The following is a 16,676-nucleotide window of genomic DNA, read 5'->3' on the forward strand; positions in this document are numbered from 1 at the left end:
TCTGTAGTGGCTCAGCTTACCACAGATTTTTTTTTTTCAGCTCTGTAATGGGGTTTGTAAACTTAGTCTATAATCCTGTTTATGCATGAATGAAAGCCTTTAAATGTGGTTATTTGGGATGAATGAGCAAATAGAGGAACAAGAACTGACTGTGTGCTATATAGTTGAATTCTTAACTTAACATTTCTTAACTTATGTATGAGACTTCCATAATTTAACTATCTTACTAAGTGTTAGTCAACATTTTCTAGTCCCTGAATGACAGGATTGAGACTTGACCTTGTCGTCCTTTAGACTCTCTGTGCCTTTTGTAATTCTCTGGTGCAGACAGCTCTCCAATCTCCTCCTCTTTGGGAGCTTCACAGTGGCTGTTGTTTTCTTTTGCAGTTTTTTGGATGAAATACTAATTTGTTGTTTGCACAGTTTGAATACTTGCAGGAGTGACTAGAAATAATCCTTCTACCTGGACAGGAAAACCTATCCACCTGACAGATGTGTGTCAGGTGTTCAGAAATGAAAATTGCAGAAGAAGGATAATCCTGTGGTTTGCAGTGTGCTCTGAAGGAGGTGATGCTGTTATTGTACAGGCTGAGAAGGTGACAACGTTTTAACAGATAATACATGATGAAAGGTTTGTAAGAGATGATCCAGCCCTATGTGTCTCTACCCTAAGGCAACATCATTTGTATCTTAAATAGCCTCAGTGTGTTTCTTTAACCTAGCCTTCAAGATTTCTTGTGATGAAGACTCCTGTCTTTCCTGAGCAAGTTATTCCAGTGTTTACTATTAGGAGACTTGTTAGTAGTAACTGAAGCCATCATTGCTGTGTGTAAGCCAGTTATAACTTTCACTGTCCACAGCCAACGCAAAGTGTGTATTTGTGCTCTGAGGCTGTTTTGTGCCCTCTCACTTACTTTCTTATCACTATTTTAACTTATTTAGAGAAATTTTAAGAGGTGCAGGTTAACACAGAGGTTTAGCAAGGATGTGAAAGGGCAGCCAGCTCCTGAATGACTTGGTCCAGGTGTTACAGCATCTCTTTTCGATAGAAGTTACTGAGTTGCAAGAAAGTTGTCTTGTGGGCTGGGACTTAAGGCATAGCAGTTAACCTCAAAGTCCTGGCTGGGAGCTTATGTGACAGAAGAAACTGGAAACTGCAGAAGAATGGGGTCTGCTTTAGTGGTTCTCCTTCAATGAGAAGGCAAAACTAGACAGAAATAGATTATCCTAGAACTTGGTGCCATGGGCTGACTGGAAAAATGTTTGAAAAGTACATCACAAGGATCTTTCTTATGCTTTTGCTGAATAAAGTGTGTATGTTTAAAAATCTCTTTTCAGAAGATATTTCCTGTTTCTTGTTACATTATCAAATATGGGAGTAGTGACCTTCTCCTGTTTTGGGGGAAATGTTGAAGGTCTGTGTTACCTCAAGACATTTCACAAAACCACAGCTTATTTCAGGTATTGCAATCCCCTTTAACTAGGATATATGGTGTGGCCAAAGAATTTGGGATATATTTAAGAACTCCCATTTTGGGCTTTAGCACATGCACTTGTCCCTCAGGAGGCAAGTACACACAGAGCTCCAGAGTCAGGATCTTAGGAAGGTCCCACATTTAACTCCATAGAGTTGGATTGGGAAGCGCAGACTTGTTCCTGAAGCTCCCCAGCACAGTTTGATAGCAGACCCTGTGCCAGCATCGTGGTTACCTCGCTGTCTTGCACTCTGTTGTTGTGCTTACAGCTGCATGATTGTAACTCAGCCTCTTAAAATCTTTTGGTAGACAAGAGAGGGGAAAAAACTGGAACCCTTATAAAATCGAGAATTGAGTTTGAAACTCCAACTGGAGGTACCTTTTTAAAGTACAGCAGATTTGTTGAATATCAGTGCAAATTCAGTAAGAATATCTAGGCAATATCTATGTTCTGAAAGGCTTTTCCTGTTTTCTTTTTCCCTGTCAGTATATGCACTATTTTTATTAAACTTAGTGCTTCTGTAGGGCTCATGCTTCTATACTAATATTAGCTGAGCATTTTCAGTGTTTGTAAATGTGGGCCAGAGGACAGATCTGGGCCAGAGTGGGCAGATGCCTAGCAACTCATCCTTCTGATGCTGTAGCTAAGAAATTCTTACCTAGTTCCTGTTTCATTCTTCCTGAACTCTTGCTGGTTCTTCCTCTTATGGTAGGGAAGTCTTACGTGTAGAGAAACTGAAAAATTTTCCTTCAATATGTCTTTATTTGTCTAAAATGGAATTGATCTCCAATCCTTCCACCTATGCATTGGCAGTTTGCAAGCTGGATGAAGATGCCTGTGCATCCAGCTTGCTTATGCCTGTCTCCTTTCTTTCAAATTTCATTCAGAGGTTCCTTTTCTTAAGTTCCTCTTAGTCAGATGTACAGAGTGAACACTCTTTATGGGGCTCTAGTCTAAATTTTGACAGAAGTCTGCCCTGGCTGTGGGCTTGTCCAATAACACTGTCCAAAGCACTTGCCCTGGGAGAGGGTGAACTGCTGTTGTGTCTTGTGGCTGTGGGATCTGGTTTTGTTCCTGTGCTATGGGTGAAGGGGCTGTCCAAAGCACAGGATGAACTGTTGAGGAGAAGGAAGAAAAATAAACTGATAGCTTGCTCCTAACCTTCCTCATGCCTTGCCTGTTGCTGAGTTTTAGATCTTTCTTCTGTTTGCTAAACGTGTTCATTGCTCTTTTCACAGCAAGCAGAAATGGAATAACATAAAAACTGTGCAGAAGAAAAATTTGCACTCTTTTCTTGTGTCTTCCATGTTAAATTCCATTTCTGGGTGTTGAAACACTCTGCTGTACCATCAAGGCTTCCTGGAAGACTTTAAACTCTGAGAGATGGGTCTGGATCCTGCATACACTTTACATATTTTCTTTTAAGCAGTTTTGCTTTTTCCTCCTCAATTTTAGGATGTGGTCTGTACTAATAATAAATAGGTAGATTCAGTGTGCTGAAGAACCCAAGAGTCTTATACTGAACTCACAGAGTGTTAGCATGATTTCCTGCAAAATACTCTGTTGTCTTCTGCATCCCCATCTGTGTTGCTTTGCTGGTCCTTTGATCCTGAGCAGTATCTACTTCAAAAGCTGAAGTCAAGACAATTTGAGTCTTTTGACTGTGGCCAGAGACACTTTCAGATGTGACTTTGTTTAAAGCACTGAGTCCATCTAGCTTGTGCTGAAGTAGAGGAAAGTTTAGCAAAAACAGCTAGCAGCAAGCTGCCTATTTTTAACTTTTTCTAGTCTAACCCCTCAGGTCTGTTTGCTTTGATTCAAAGGCTTCAGAGGTGCTGGAAAAAAAAAAAGGAAAAAAAAAAAAAGAAAAAGAAAGATCCTGTCTAGATTAGCCAAATTTTCTACTCTTCTTAATGTCTTTTATTGTGATAAGAGGGACCACATACTGTTACCACCCCAAAATTAAGCTTTTTCACCCATCCTAGGAAATAAGGACAACTTGAACAGATGCCAGTAATTTAGATGCAAGAGCAGACACTACCTATGCTGAAATGAGCCAGGAGGCTTTTTGTTGTGGTTTTGTTTTTTTTCTTTTAAATTCTGAAAAACTCAGTCCATGCAAAGATACTGAAAAGAGATCACAGTAGTAGCATACTTGACTTGCATGAAAGTTGTTTCTCCTGTTCCTGTAGATACAGTACAAAATGCTGTAACTGGGGATGTTTAAACATTATGAAGCTACAAGCTAAAAAGAGTATTCAGTGTTACAAAGTGTGATCTGGATGTGAAGCCGAGTGAGGACTGGGGAAGGCATAATAATATGTTGGGTAAAGGGTGGGTTCTTTTTTGGTTTTGTTTTTGTGTTGGTTTTGCTTTCCTTGGTTTTTTGTTTATTGGAGATTTTTTTTCTTTTTAAATTAAGCAGCTTGGCATTGGAGATGGGAAGGAAAATAATTTCCCCTTCTGGTACCTCCAGCTACAGACTGTGGCCTTGCATCTCACTAAAGGCAAATGATGCTGAGCTCTGTAGTTTTCAGATTTCTTAGCTACAAGTGGAGAATTTTTACATGAAAGAAGGGAGGTGAACTGTAGTAAAGGTTCAGCTCCCCTGGTTGGATGTGCAAAGTGGGGAAAATGAATCCAAATCCTAATAAAATCTGCCTGACTGCAAAAATGGGGAATGTCCATCAGTACCAGGTCTGCTGGTACTTTATCGCCACCTGCTCATTACCATCTTGTCTTTCATTTTATCTGAGCAATGTGGAAACTGTGCTGGTTCTGTCAGTCATTGATAGGCATCATCTATTTTCAGTTCACAAAACAGTAATTTGGATGGTCTCTGGTTTGCTTTCACTGTGGTTGCTGGTGATCAAGCATCTTCTCTGGACACATAACCATCCTGTTGTGCTTCTCCTGCAAGGTGAGTGAAAGAACTTTCAGAGATTCCCAAGGTTTCTTCTCTCTCTCTGAGTTTGTTGATTTTGCACAGCTCACTAGAACCCTTTTGTCTCAGAGGCTGAGGGCATTAAAATACACAAAGATCAGCTCATGTTTTTTGTTGCATTTGATCTCTTTATCTCATTTAGTAGAACTTTGTTTTTTCATATAAGAATAATGGCACTGAGTTTGCCTAAGGTCCATCTAGCCCAGTATCATGTTTTGAAGTAGAACATATCAGATCATCTTCTTTTGAGTTTCAGGACTGGGAAATTTAAGGTGAAGTCTTTTTTTTTGTACAAAGTTGAGCCAGAATTTCAGTGTTTTTAAGTTCTTTTCAGTACAACAGACTCAGACTTTGACTGCTGATTCAGCTGCTCGCTTGCCATGACTCAGTTTGCAAAAACAACACCCCAAAACTCTGAAGTTCATGCTCTGCAAGGTAAACTGGAGTACAGCAATTGAAACAATTTAAAAGTTTAAGTTCTGTTCAACAGCCTTGATTGGTGCTCCATAGTGTATTCTGGTTTGGGAGGTTGCTCATTTGTTGTCAGGCTGTAGACCTTTTGATGTAAAATTGTGATGCTGGTTTGGTTTTGAAAGAATGTTCCTATCCTTTCTTGTGAAGTTCTGTTTTTTCCTGTTACCTGTTTTAGTGTGTTCATGCAAATTGGTGAAACCCCCTGCTGATTGCAAATGTCAAAATCTCAGTTTAATTGGGCAAGCAAGTTAAAAAGAGTAGGGGTTTAGTCTTCAAGCTTCATGATTCAGGACAACCCCCCACTGGCCGAGAAATGTTTGGAAGAAATTGCTCAAAACCAAAGACTTGTGTTTAGAATAATCCATTATGAAGTTGTTTTCATCTTCTGTGAAAGGAGATTAAACTTTCTGGGCTGTGAGTAAATGAGAGTGCATGGTTCTTGATGTCTTGAGGCAAAGCAAGGAATCTAGCAAGTAATACACAGGTTTTTGTTTCTGTAATATTATCTAACTGTAGTACTTTTCATCTGCAGCCTGCCTTGTTTTACAAAGGAGGACAGAGTTTTGATTTCTGTGTGGCAAATGCAAGACTCAGATTGACCAACATCCCTTGCAAAACTAAAGGTCGATCCTCAACAGATTTTGTTCCTTTATTTTCAGGGAAAAGTATAGGACTAGGGTCCTACAGTCTGGTTTGGGTATATTAACTCAGATTGAGAGGTACTGATATGGCTGGGTTACTTCTGCCTGGTTGGCATCTGCACCACCATGATAAGGAAGCCAGTGCAGACAGTGGAGGGCATGTAGTAGGGCAGTGTTAATAAAACATGGGGTTTTTCTGAACATGACCATTATCTGCACAAATACAGCTGGTGCCAATTGCTTTTTGCCCCCATCCACCACAGTCTGTCTGTGTGGGCCTCTCTGCATTTGCAGTCACAAAGGAGAAACAGACTTTCATTCAAATGTCACATCTGTCTGCTGAGTCTGTATGAGATCTCACCTACCGGGTCCTCAGCTGCTGCTCTCGTGCCATTCCCTGACCAGGCAGCTGGAGCCTTTGTTGTGAAGGATCTCACTGATTTTTTTTTTTTTTTTTAATTTCTGTTTTTTACTGTGTTTCATTTTGCTTTTGCAAAAGCAGTAACTTTTGCAAAACAGTAACAAAACAATCTTGTGGCCTCAGGTCTAGAAAACATGGCAGAATTTTTTAAGTCTAAAATTAGCATTGATACTAGCTGCCTGTTTGTTCCAATGTTGGGCGGTATCAGCCTTTCCAAAGCTATCTCTGTACAATTAGTTGACAATTATAGAGGGTTTTTTTACATTTCTCTAGGGACCTAGAAGCCTCTATGTACCCACTGAATTATGCTGGTATGACAATTAAAGAATTTGGCATGTGCTCTCCTGAAAATTCAGGTCTCAGTCAGTTGTATCATATTATGACTGAGGTCTTCATTGTGAATTACCTTAAGGAAAAGGTAGGCTGTTTTTCTTCCCCCTTTTTTCTGACACTATTTTCTGCCTCTGTGCAACCCCGTTCCTGGAATTAAAAAAAAACCAACATGCAAATTAAAATTCAGCAGAACCTTGTGTATCTAGTACTAACCTTGCTTTCTCAGTCTCTGACGCAAATTGTAAATAGTTATCACTTAAGAATTGACCTTTCATAAATGCTAGTATGATATTTGGTTGTTTAAATTTTATTCAGTCTCATGTTGATGGAGTCTATAAAATACTGTAGTCTTTTACACTATAGGCAGTAGATTTTAAAAAACACAGAAAAAATTCCTATTTTTATTCAGTAGTCTTCAGCACTCATCACTTCACTGAAATTATGCTTCTAATGCTGGCTTTTTTCCTAAGTTCCTAAGTTCCTAAGGTACATTCATATGGATATGTGTAATAAGATACTTATTGAGCAGTGTGGTGCACTTATTCTATTTAAGCTGTTTAAGTGTGTTAAATAAGACAAATCCTTGAATTTTTTTCTACAATATTTGGTTACATGAGGACTTCTGAAATTATTTCCCCCATCAGAATAAAACTATAATAAGAATTCAGAGCAGAATTTATGAAATACTTTTTTGCAGTAATGTTGACGAATAGGCTTGACTTACTCTAAAATAGTTTTAATGTGAAGATTATGAAAATGTGGAGGGAATTTTAGGCTAAAAGGTGTTTATCATTAGTCAACGCACCTGCCATCAAAAATTTGCCCTTTCCATATTTTCTTCAAATCATAGAAGTGTTTGGGTTGGAAGGGACCTTTAAAGGTCATCCAGTCAAACTTGCCTGCAATGAGCAGGGACATCTTCATGAAACTGCCTTGTCAAAAGGAAAACACTCTGTGGTGTTGTGACAAGACAGGCATCCCACTGTGTGACCTCTGCATGCAGAGAACGTGAGCTTAAGCCAGTGAGGAAGTGAATGGATTGACATGTGAATGGATTCCTTGTGACTGTGGAGATGAGGTGATGGCATGTGAGGTTCATGCAAAGAGCCAGAGCAGCAGCAGTCAGGGCCAACGTTCCCGTGGGAGATCTTGGATGTTCCCTAATATTGCTGAGGAAAGGAAGCGAGTAGTGACCTACATTATGCAAGGATGGGCTGGTAAAGCAGAACTGAGGAGAAAACAGCCAGAATCTTTCTTTTTGTAAACCCTTCAGCCCCTTCTCGGTAGGACTGGGGAGGTTTTTGTGACACCTCATACTATGGGTTTCACTGTTCTAGAAAGCATAAACAAGAATCTTGATAGCAAGGGCAGAGCTGTCCTCTGCAGCTTCTCAGTGCTGTTTGTCTGCAGGGCCTACAGAACATGCCATTGCTCCCTGCAATCAATGAGACATATTTGCTTTCTGTTCCCAGGGCTTGTGAATGAGGAAAAGGGGCGTAAACAACAGCAAAATCCATCCTTATATTCTTTCTGTGCACTTTTTTGCAGCTTTCCCACATACTTTGATAGCATAAAAGGCAAGTCACTCACTCAGCCTGCAGTCATGGTCTTGCTTGGGGTCCAATTTCAGTTTACCAGTTATAAGCAAGTACAGAGATGTGTTGTGGTCTTTCCTCACTTTGATTAAGATGCTTTTGTGTGACTATGAGCCAGTACTGCTCTCTCTGTTTGTGAGTAATGGTGACAAGTGAAATGCTAGGGAGGGCCCCTCTCTTCCATTGCCCTGCCCAAACCACAGTACTCCCATGGAGGTTCTTTAAGGGGTGCAAAGTTCCTGTGCAAAAGAAACAAATATGCTTTTCATGCAGGGATGTCCACCCATTGTTCCAATCACTCTCCCAGATACAAAAGTCTCTTCCTGAATTTGGCTGCTTGGACCTTCTTGGAAAATGCTGATTGTATGCCACAATCTCTTTTGAGAAGAAGAGTTCATTTAGTAATGTCAATCTTCATTAATTCTCTGTCTTACATGTTACTAACATCACCAAGAGTACTTTTTATAAGCGTTTTGTATCTATGGAAAAATATCTGATTCTTGCAGATCAGATTCCTGATTACTTGCCATTGTTGTTAAATGCAAACAAGCAAAAATCTTGGAATTTAAAAAATTCTTAGTGCCTTAGTAGTTTTATTTTGCAACACTTGAATTCACAAAGAGCTTGCATTATGCAAGTTACAGAGCTACTTATATTGGATGTGTTCTGTAACTTGTTTTGAAACAAGAAATTAAAACCCAGAGAAACTTCAACCCTTCAAACTTGACTTGAAAAATAAAAAATAAATTCAAAAAGTACAAAAATTAGAGGAGTGTGATCCATTTATCAGTCGTGTATTTGGTCTGAATTACATGGAGAACTTGATTTTGTTGTTGATTTTTATCCGGAACAGATAAGAGCTTTGTTTTTGAGCTTCATTTGTGTGAGAAGAGTTTTTGACTCAGTGACTGTCCCCTAAAATGGGATTTTGTTAGTTTTGTGATGGGTGTTGCTGCTGGATGACTGTGAAAAAGAAAATCATCCTGGGAGCTTCTAACTTGATGTTTACTCAGTGGTAGGGCTCACTGCTTTAGGACTGATTTGTCCATGATTGCCATTGGCACTTGCTGTGTCACAGTAAGGTGATTGCAGATACAACCACCACTCCTTCTCCTTTGAATGGTCTTATCAGTTATACAAATGCTACAAATCTCACCACTATTGGATCATTTCCAGTCTCTTCCTTTCATGGCTGGAGTAGCAAAGTTGAACTTTCAGTAGGCATTGCCTTAAGCACTATTTTAATGATTATTTTGATTTATATTATTAAATGGCCCTTGATTTCTAACTGTAAATCAAGTCAGATGGAGATGTTGGCATAAGAGACAGGATATGATGAAACTGGTCTCTGGTTGTGTTAAGAGAGAGATGTTGGATAAAACTGCAAAGAATTAAGAGCTCTTGCAGGAAAATGTGTGATGTAGATCCCTGCTGGCATCCTGGTTACAGAGGAGGACTGTGGTGCCTGTGGAATTGTGCTCCCCTTCAGAGCAGGTGTGCAGAGCTGGGACAGTGACAGGCACTGCTGGGACAGTGCTGAGACAGTGACAGGCAGTCACTGCTGGGACAATGCTGGGACAGTGACAAGCAGTCACTGCTGGGACAGTGACAAGCAGCTGCAGTCTAGGAAGGAGAACTGCAATTCCTCACTGGCTGTCAGACTGAGAGGAGCAGACTGACAGGGAGCAGGCTGCTGGCCACAATGCTGCTTCTGCACAATTAGAAGGGGTAAAGCAGTCCTCCAGAGTAAAAGTGTAATTCAGGTTTTTGTTTAGGGAGTGTCTGTGGTGGCCTAAGCACGCTATGAAAACCAATCAACTTGTTATCTTTTCATCATTATTTGTAGTTAATCTAATTAGCTGATTTCCCCCTTTGTCTACCTTTCTGTGGCTGCTTAGCATAACTGAAGAGAGGATGCCTTCTGAGGAACCTTGATGTAAAAATGTGGCTTTAAGAATGAGTCAGCTTTGTTTCACTCAAATGTCTATCCATCATCTTTCATGGTTCAGTGGGTTTGTACAAATATTCTTCATAGGTGGAAACTCTTGTTCAGCTAAAATAACACCTTTGTCAAATGACATTTTGAAAATCCCTACTTTATTTTTGTCTGTATTAATACTATTATCTTGTCCTTTCTCATCAGCAGATTTCAAAACCCTCTCTCAAAAGAGGAGTGACATTGTCCACTGCAGCTTGGTGCATGTGGGAGGGGGGTTGTTCAGGTGACAGAGGAGGAAGCCACCCATGTTCAATGAGCTCCAGCCTCAGGACCTGGTTTCCTGAACCCATCAATTCAACATGAGCTGCTCTTTGCACCCAATGCAGCAAAGCTGCTCGGAGTTCAACTTCCAGCTCAGCTCAGTTGCTGGTCCAGCACACACATTGAGCAGCTGTGAATATTACTGGGAGAGCTGGAAGAGGCTATTTGGCACAGAGGAACAAGACAACATTCACCTGGGAGGAGTTCTGGCTGCATCAGACCCCCTCTGCAGCAAGGGAAATGTGCACAGGCCATGGGGTACAAAGCTGAGCAGTGACGTGAGGCACATTTGAGTTTTGTGTGGGAGAAGGGCCCTGCACTGGTTCTGTTTGTGGCATTGCTGCATGGCTCCTGGGTGCACCCCATTAATTCCACAGCATTCTCCTTCACCACAGAGTTTGCCCAGACCTGGACCAACCTGCAAGCCATTCTCTGATACCACTCTTTGCCCTGGATGTCTCTCACATCACAGCTGTCAAGAGCCTTCAGCTTGCTTGTTCCTTGTTCCTTGCTGACCCTCATTTTTGCCAGCCCAGCACAGGCAGCTTTTCCCTTAGTCTGGAAAGCAAGGGCCATTGTTGCTGACCAGAGGGGTCACAGAGCAGGACAAAGGAAAAAGAAGCTGCAGTGGAAGTCGTCTGGCTTCCAGGGCAGTCTGTGCCCCAGACAAGTGCACAGCTCAGCAGTTCCCAGAGCCTCTGCTGTCAGCATCACCAGCTGTGAGGATGATGTGCCATGCTACCTTGGGATGTTATGATGGCTTCAGTGTCATCTGTGACAATTTGAAGCATCTCACACTTTAAATTTGTCTTCCTTTTCAAAAATGTGGTGGGTGGCATAACCCACTCTTTCTATCAGTTTTCCTAAGTGATTACATTTTGGATTCTAAGGTTTTGAGTATTAAGAATTTATAGCTTTTTTCTTGAATATAAAGGCTCTCTCTTACTACAAGTAATGTCTTCCACAGCTATTGTTATCTGCGTTAATGCAGATCCTTACTTGTCATTCTCAGCAAACTGCAAATGGTAGTGCATTCCCAAAGTTATGATGGATACATGTGTGTGTGAGATTTAAGTGCACTGCATTTTATTGTCAGTCTTGTATCATGAGAGAGGTGGCGTGGAGATGAGCTTTCACTTACGTCTCTCATTTAGAGTCATGAGCACAATGGCACTACAATATTTTTAGATTTCTTCTTCAGCCCTTCCCTGATACATTTTAATGCCTTGTTTGCTCTTGGCAGCCTTGGCTGAATGCTGAGCAGGCCCTTTATTACTGACAGTGTAAGAAAATAATTGCTCTTACTATAAAATTCATCTTTTACAGTAAGAAATATGAATTGTTGTTGTCCAGCAAAAAGACACACCAGAAATATCTTCTAATACATATTTTTCAACTCTTAATTTGTCTGCCACCACATTACTGATTTTTGGCCTATTTTAAAATCATTTTTGTGCCAAAATCTAAACACTGCTGTGTGAGTTTCCTTCCTGTTACAGATTGCTGATGAATTAATATCCTGTGAGCGGCTACTGGGGTATCACACTGCTTGCATTGTGCTGTTATCAAATGCAAGGATTCTGTGTGTGGTTTCTAAGTTAGGACATGCCCTTTGTACACAATCTCTGTTTTTACTTTCTTTTGTTTTGCCAGATACATCTCCAGTGAATGAAAATCAAGTTTTGGGGTTAAGTACTTTTGGAAGAAACGGCATTCATTTTAAAATATGTACTTTTAACCAAGATGCTTCAAATGTATTGATGCATGCTGGAAAATAAGTTTTTTTAAACACTTTTATTCAAAAATATTCAAAATATTTTCCATTTTCATTAAAATACAGACATGCTATCCTGAATTACAGTGATAAAGTAATTCAAAATGCCTATATATACACCTACATATAGGCATATATGTCAACCTGAAAGAAAATGCACCTACAATGAAAAGTAATGGCTTTGCTTTGAGTCTTTGTGCATGTAGAGAATATATTTTGTGCTTTTTCTTAAGGACAGGAGATATATCATCCCCCCTGAAATGAAACACTTAAAAGTAGCAGGTACTGCTAACAGCTGCCTAAGAGTCACAGGTGAACAAGTCCTACACAGATCAACTGCAGAATAAAAAGTGTGGTTACAATCATTCTTCTTGAGTTCATTAATATGTTTTCCAAGTGCATGTGCTGATGACAAGGTGCTGTCTCACCTCTGCCCCTCCATGCAGGCCAATCTACTGACGCTGGTGACAAAGAAGGCACACAGTGCACTGCTTTGCACAGAGCTGAGCAGTGATTTGTAATCACAGCAGAGAAACCTTGCATGTCCATCGTCCATGTTCCACATTTGGGACACCTTCTGTCACAATACTGAGAAAATCTAGAGGCACAAATAAAGCTGAAGTAAGTAATTATCCGGCACTAGCTTATTGTTAAATGTGTCTACATTTGCTTAGCTTTTCAAAATTCCTGCTTTTCAAAGTTCCTGCTGTTTGTTGTCAGTTTGCTTGCTGCTGAGTTCAGTGGCTGGTCTGAAATGTTTTACAGAGCGTCTTGGTCTCCTGTAGACTGTGTGTGGAATGAACTGGTAGATTCAGTGTGGTAAGTGATGTGAACTCCACACCACTTGCAGAAATACCCTGGTAGCTGCCAGTTCTTAAAGAGCATCTTCAGGTACTTCTTGAATTTCTCCCCCATGAAGAAGTAGATGACTGGGTTGAGGCAGCAGTGAAAAAGGCCGAGGATTTCCGTTACCTGGAAAGCATAGTCCAGATTCCTGCTCACTTGACAGTCTTTAATGACTCCCATAAATTCCAGCAGTTGTAAGAAAATAACAATGTTGTAGGGGGTCCAAAAAAAGAAAAACACAATCATGACAACAAAAATCATCTTCACAGCCTTATTCTTTTTGTCATTTCTACAGTGAACTAATGTTTTAATGATCATGGAGTAGCAAAATGTCATAATTATAAAAGGGATTAGGAGCCCTAAAATGTTGACTTCCAAAGTGGAAAAAAGCTTCCATGTTGTGAAATTGCCTGTAAATCTCGGCTTGCAGGTAGTAAAATTTTGTTCATTAAAAGACTCTCTAAATACAAGCTCGGGGACTGAGGCTGAAAGAGCTACTAGCCACACAACAAGGCTAGTAATAAAGCCATGGAAGGTGGTCCTTGCTTTCAAGGAAAGCACTGCACGAACAATTGCCAGGTATCTGTCTATGCTCATAAGCATAATAAAAAATATCCCACTGTAAAACCCAACCAGGTAGATCCACGAAATGATTTTACACCAGGGAGTCCCAAAAACCCATTGGTCTACTGTGAAATAAGACCAGAATGGCAAGGATAAAACGAAGAGCAAATCTGAGATGGCGAGGTTTAGCAGGTACACATCAGTCATGCTCCTCAGCCTCTTGTATTTGAAGAGGACCACGATGACCAGAATGTTTCCAGCGAGCCCGACCAGGAATACCAGGGAATACAGAACGGGAAGGAAGGAGGCTGCAAACCTCCTGACGCCTTCTTTACTGCACAGTTTTGGAGCATCGTAATAGCTATCATAATAGTCATAAAAGGTTGAGGGTTCGACTTCAAGGGACTCTGTACTTGAAGAACTCATGTTTTTTCCCCCAGTTCTGAGAAAGGAAGAATATAAAAATGTCAGAATATAAAAATGTCAGTGGCTTTCAGTGCATCAAGACCACATGGTTACTCCACAAACCTGAATCAGAAGTGACAGCTCAGGACACGACTCACTGCAGGTTCTCAGACATTATGTAAGCATTATGGGATGGATGCATGTGCACATTTGAGCAAGGTATCATCCTTAACATGCATGTGCTTAGTCCTTGCAGCACTGTGCAACTTGCATGTCGAGCACAAAGGGATGTTCAAATGGATGACAGGAAAGCAAATGGGAGTGAAAGATGTGGGCCACATCAGTGTCAAATCAGAGAGAGTTAAGTTCCATGTAGAGCAAAGTAAAAAGCAAACTCACTGTTCATAGCAGCTCAGAATTTCACTCACCCTCTTTTCCCATCAGGTATATGTCACCCACCATAGGAAGACAGTGATAAACATTCATCAGACTTTTCTTATGAAATTACCTTTACTGAAAGCTGTCAGGAGCTTTCAATAAAGGCTTATTTTCAGCGGCTAAATGAATAACAGGAATTTGTCATCTTCATATTTATGTTCTTTTCTAATAGGCAGATACAGAGTTGTAAGTGATGTAAGTTGGACACAGGGAAAATATCTTGCTGACATATGAGTCTGTGTGTTATTCATATCACAGCATCATTTTTTTAGCTTAACATACCAGAAATTTAAGTCTGAGTTCTGTTCTTACTTGTGTGTGTTATTCACATCACAAGTGGCATTTTTTTAGCCTATCATATCAGAACTCTAAGTCTGTGCTATTTTCTTCCCCTTTGTCTTCATTTTATGAATGTAAAGCAGAAGAGAAGTGAGTTTCTTAGATTTACTTCTCTTAGTCCTGTGTGTTGCTGCTATGTACCAGCAAATCCTGATAATCTGACCTACTGTGTGTGTTCCCAAGCATGACACCTTTCCAGCCTACTGTTCCATTCCATTCTACACAGAGAGGAATTTATTCTGATTTACAAGTCACAAGGACAGAACTGTTTGACACCAGTGGTGTAGAAATGACAGATTTACAGCAACTGCACCCAGGCATACCTGAATTTAATCTAGGTTCAGCATAATACATTTGAATACTTAAAAATAAATGCTCACACAATACAACCACGTCTGACGATGCAAGAATTCTTAAAACTGCTTAAAAAAATTACCTGAGCAGCTATAAAAGGTAAATGAAAAAGTATTACATTCACACATATCATGAGTACATGACGCAAAAATGTTTGAGCAATTGCATTTCATGAATTTTACCTTTTCTCCTCCTTTCCTCTCAGATGAGATGAAGAATCTTCTTTGCTGTCAGGGTGCAGAGTCTCTTGCTTTTCTTCAGGTAGCTCTGCCAGTGAGGTGCTACCCACACAGCAGTGTTCTCCAGATGTAAAAAGCAGATATCACTAGGTAGCTGTGTCTCTTAGCGGAAGCTTCGACTTCCTTAGACTTGTATCACAAGTACTTCTCTCCTGTGCTCATCAGAGACAGTCCCTTTAAGTCAGAAACAGAATTAAACACATAATGTTTAAAAAAGCCCACAGTTTCCACTGGGAGACTGATTACTGAGTTAAAGCATTTTCATTTCATCCAGCAATCATTAAAACTGATGTCACTAAGCACAGATGTCACTCAACTCTCATTCAACTGAAACCTTGTTCTTTTCTTAATCTCAGAAAAAAAAAAAAAAAGAATCCTCTGTAGAGAGCAGAGAGGAGGCAGGCACTTGGTGGGTGTGTGGGAAGTGTGTTTCTAGTCCTCTGACAGATAACTAATTTTGCAAGTTGCATTATGTAATTGTAGAAGAGAAAAGCTGTATAGATAGTGCAGGGAAGGCTCCTTCTAATCACTATTGCTTATCACTAACTCCTACTTATCATACTAAAAATAGAAATGAACACATGTTAATTCACACTACCTTTTTTCTTGATGCCTTCTGTTGCAGATTTTATGTACAGCAAATCTACCTTCTGCTGTTGCCCGGGACAAAATGTAACAGTGGTCAGAATACTGAATAAGAAGTAGGATGTGCGCACGTGTGTGTGGTCTAAGGGCAGAGTGTGCACAGTGCTGAGGTTTACCGAGGCTTTCTGTCACAGTAGGAAGCTCAGCAGCTTCTATGAATTTCTCTTGAGAGTGAGATGGGCCTTATTTGTCTTTTGAAGGATCCTGAGAAGGGAGAAGAGAGCATAGAGGACATATGGTAGCCAAGACAGATGGTTGTGAGTTCTGCCAACAGAACAGCTGTGCTGGCAGCTGGCAGGTGCTGGTCTCCTCTGTTTCCCAGAAAAGGCCAGCCAAGAAAAAGTACAAGCCATTTCTCAACAGGGGAAACTGAAAATACGCAATGAGAAGCAGAAACAAGAAATCTACAGAAGGTGGTAGTGAGAGTAGTAAGAATCAGACATCTCTGTCCACAAGAGATTATGTTTTCTTGTTTGGTCTCTGGTGTTATTCCAGACACAGGTGAAGCTTTTGTTCATTTATGCCATTTGCTGCTATCTCATATGCCTCTGACACTGTTACACTGCCCAATAACTGATGTTTGGCTGAAGAGCTTGACGTGAATGTAATGCAAAAAGCCTGAAGCATGAGATGCAAGATTTACTGGTCTCAGGTTTTGCCAGAATCAATCTGTGTGGGAAGGACCTTGTCAGTCATCTTTCACAAGCTGGATCTGTAGATTTTAAAATTGGTCTCTGGGAGATATTCCTCCTGTACTGGTTATTACTCTGCAGATCACTTACATTTTCTCTTCAGTTTAGTAGAAGTCCTTAAAGGATGTGGACATCAGATAAGCTGACAACACTTGTACCCATTTCATCAGGTCTGCTCACAGAAACCAGAACTGTTCCTCTTGCTGTTCTTTTGTCTCTCTAAGGGCCTCCTTAAT

The 16,676-nt window shown here is 40.4% G+C and overlaps 1 protein-coding gene across 1 annotated transcript; it reads right to left on the bottom strand.

Annotated features, from left to right (window-relative positions):
• Positions 1–11,970: 11,970 nt before the first annotated feature.
• LOC128935432 (C-C chemokine receptor type 4-like) lies at positions 11,971–15,573 on the bottom strand. The gene is made up of 2 exons (XM_054273798.1): positions 15,047–15,573; positions 11,971–13,770 (listed from the first exon to the last, which is right to left on the bottom strand). Exon 2 carries the CDS (start codon positions 13,752–13,754, stop codon positions 12,678–12,680), a length of 1,077 nt encoding a protein of 358 aa, XP_054129773.1. The 5' UTR covers positions 13,755–13,770; positions 15,047–15,573; the 3' UTR covers positions 11,971–12,677.
• Positions 15,574–16,676: the final 1,103 nt, after the last annotated feature.

This window comes from Melozone crissalis, unplaced genomic scaffold (assembly GCF_028551555.1).
Source record: "Melozone crissalis strain CALT ecotype California unplaced genomic scaffold, PUWL_Pcris_2 ptg000016l_1, whole genome shotgun sequence".
Taxonomy (NCBI): domain Eukaryota; kingdom Metazoa; phylum Chordata; class Aves; order Passeriformes; family Passerellidae; genus Melozone; species Melozone crissalis.

Excerpts from the sequence above, each read along its gene's own strand:
- LOC128935432 (XM_054273798.1), bottom strand. The coding sequence starts at position 13,754 with ATGAGTTCTTCAAGTACAGAGTCCCTTGAAGTCGAACCCTCAACCTTT.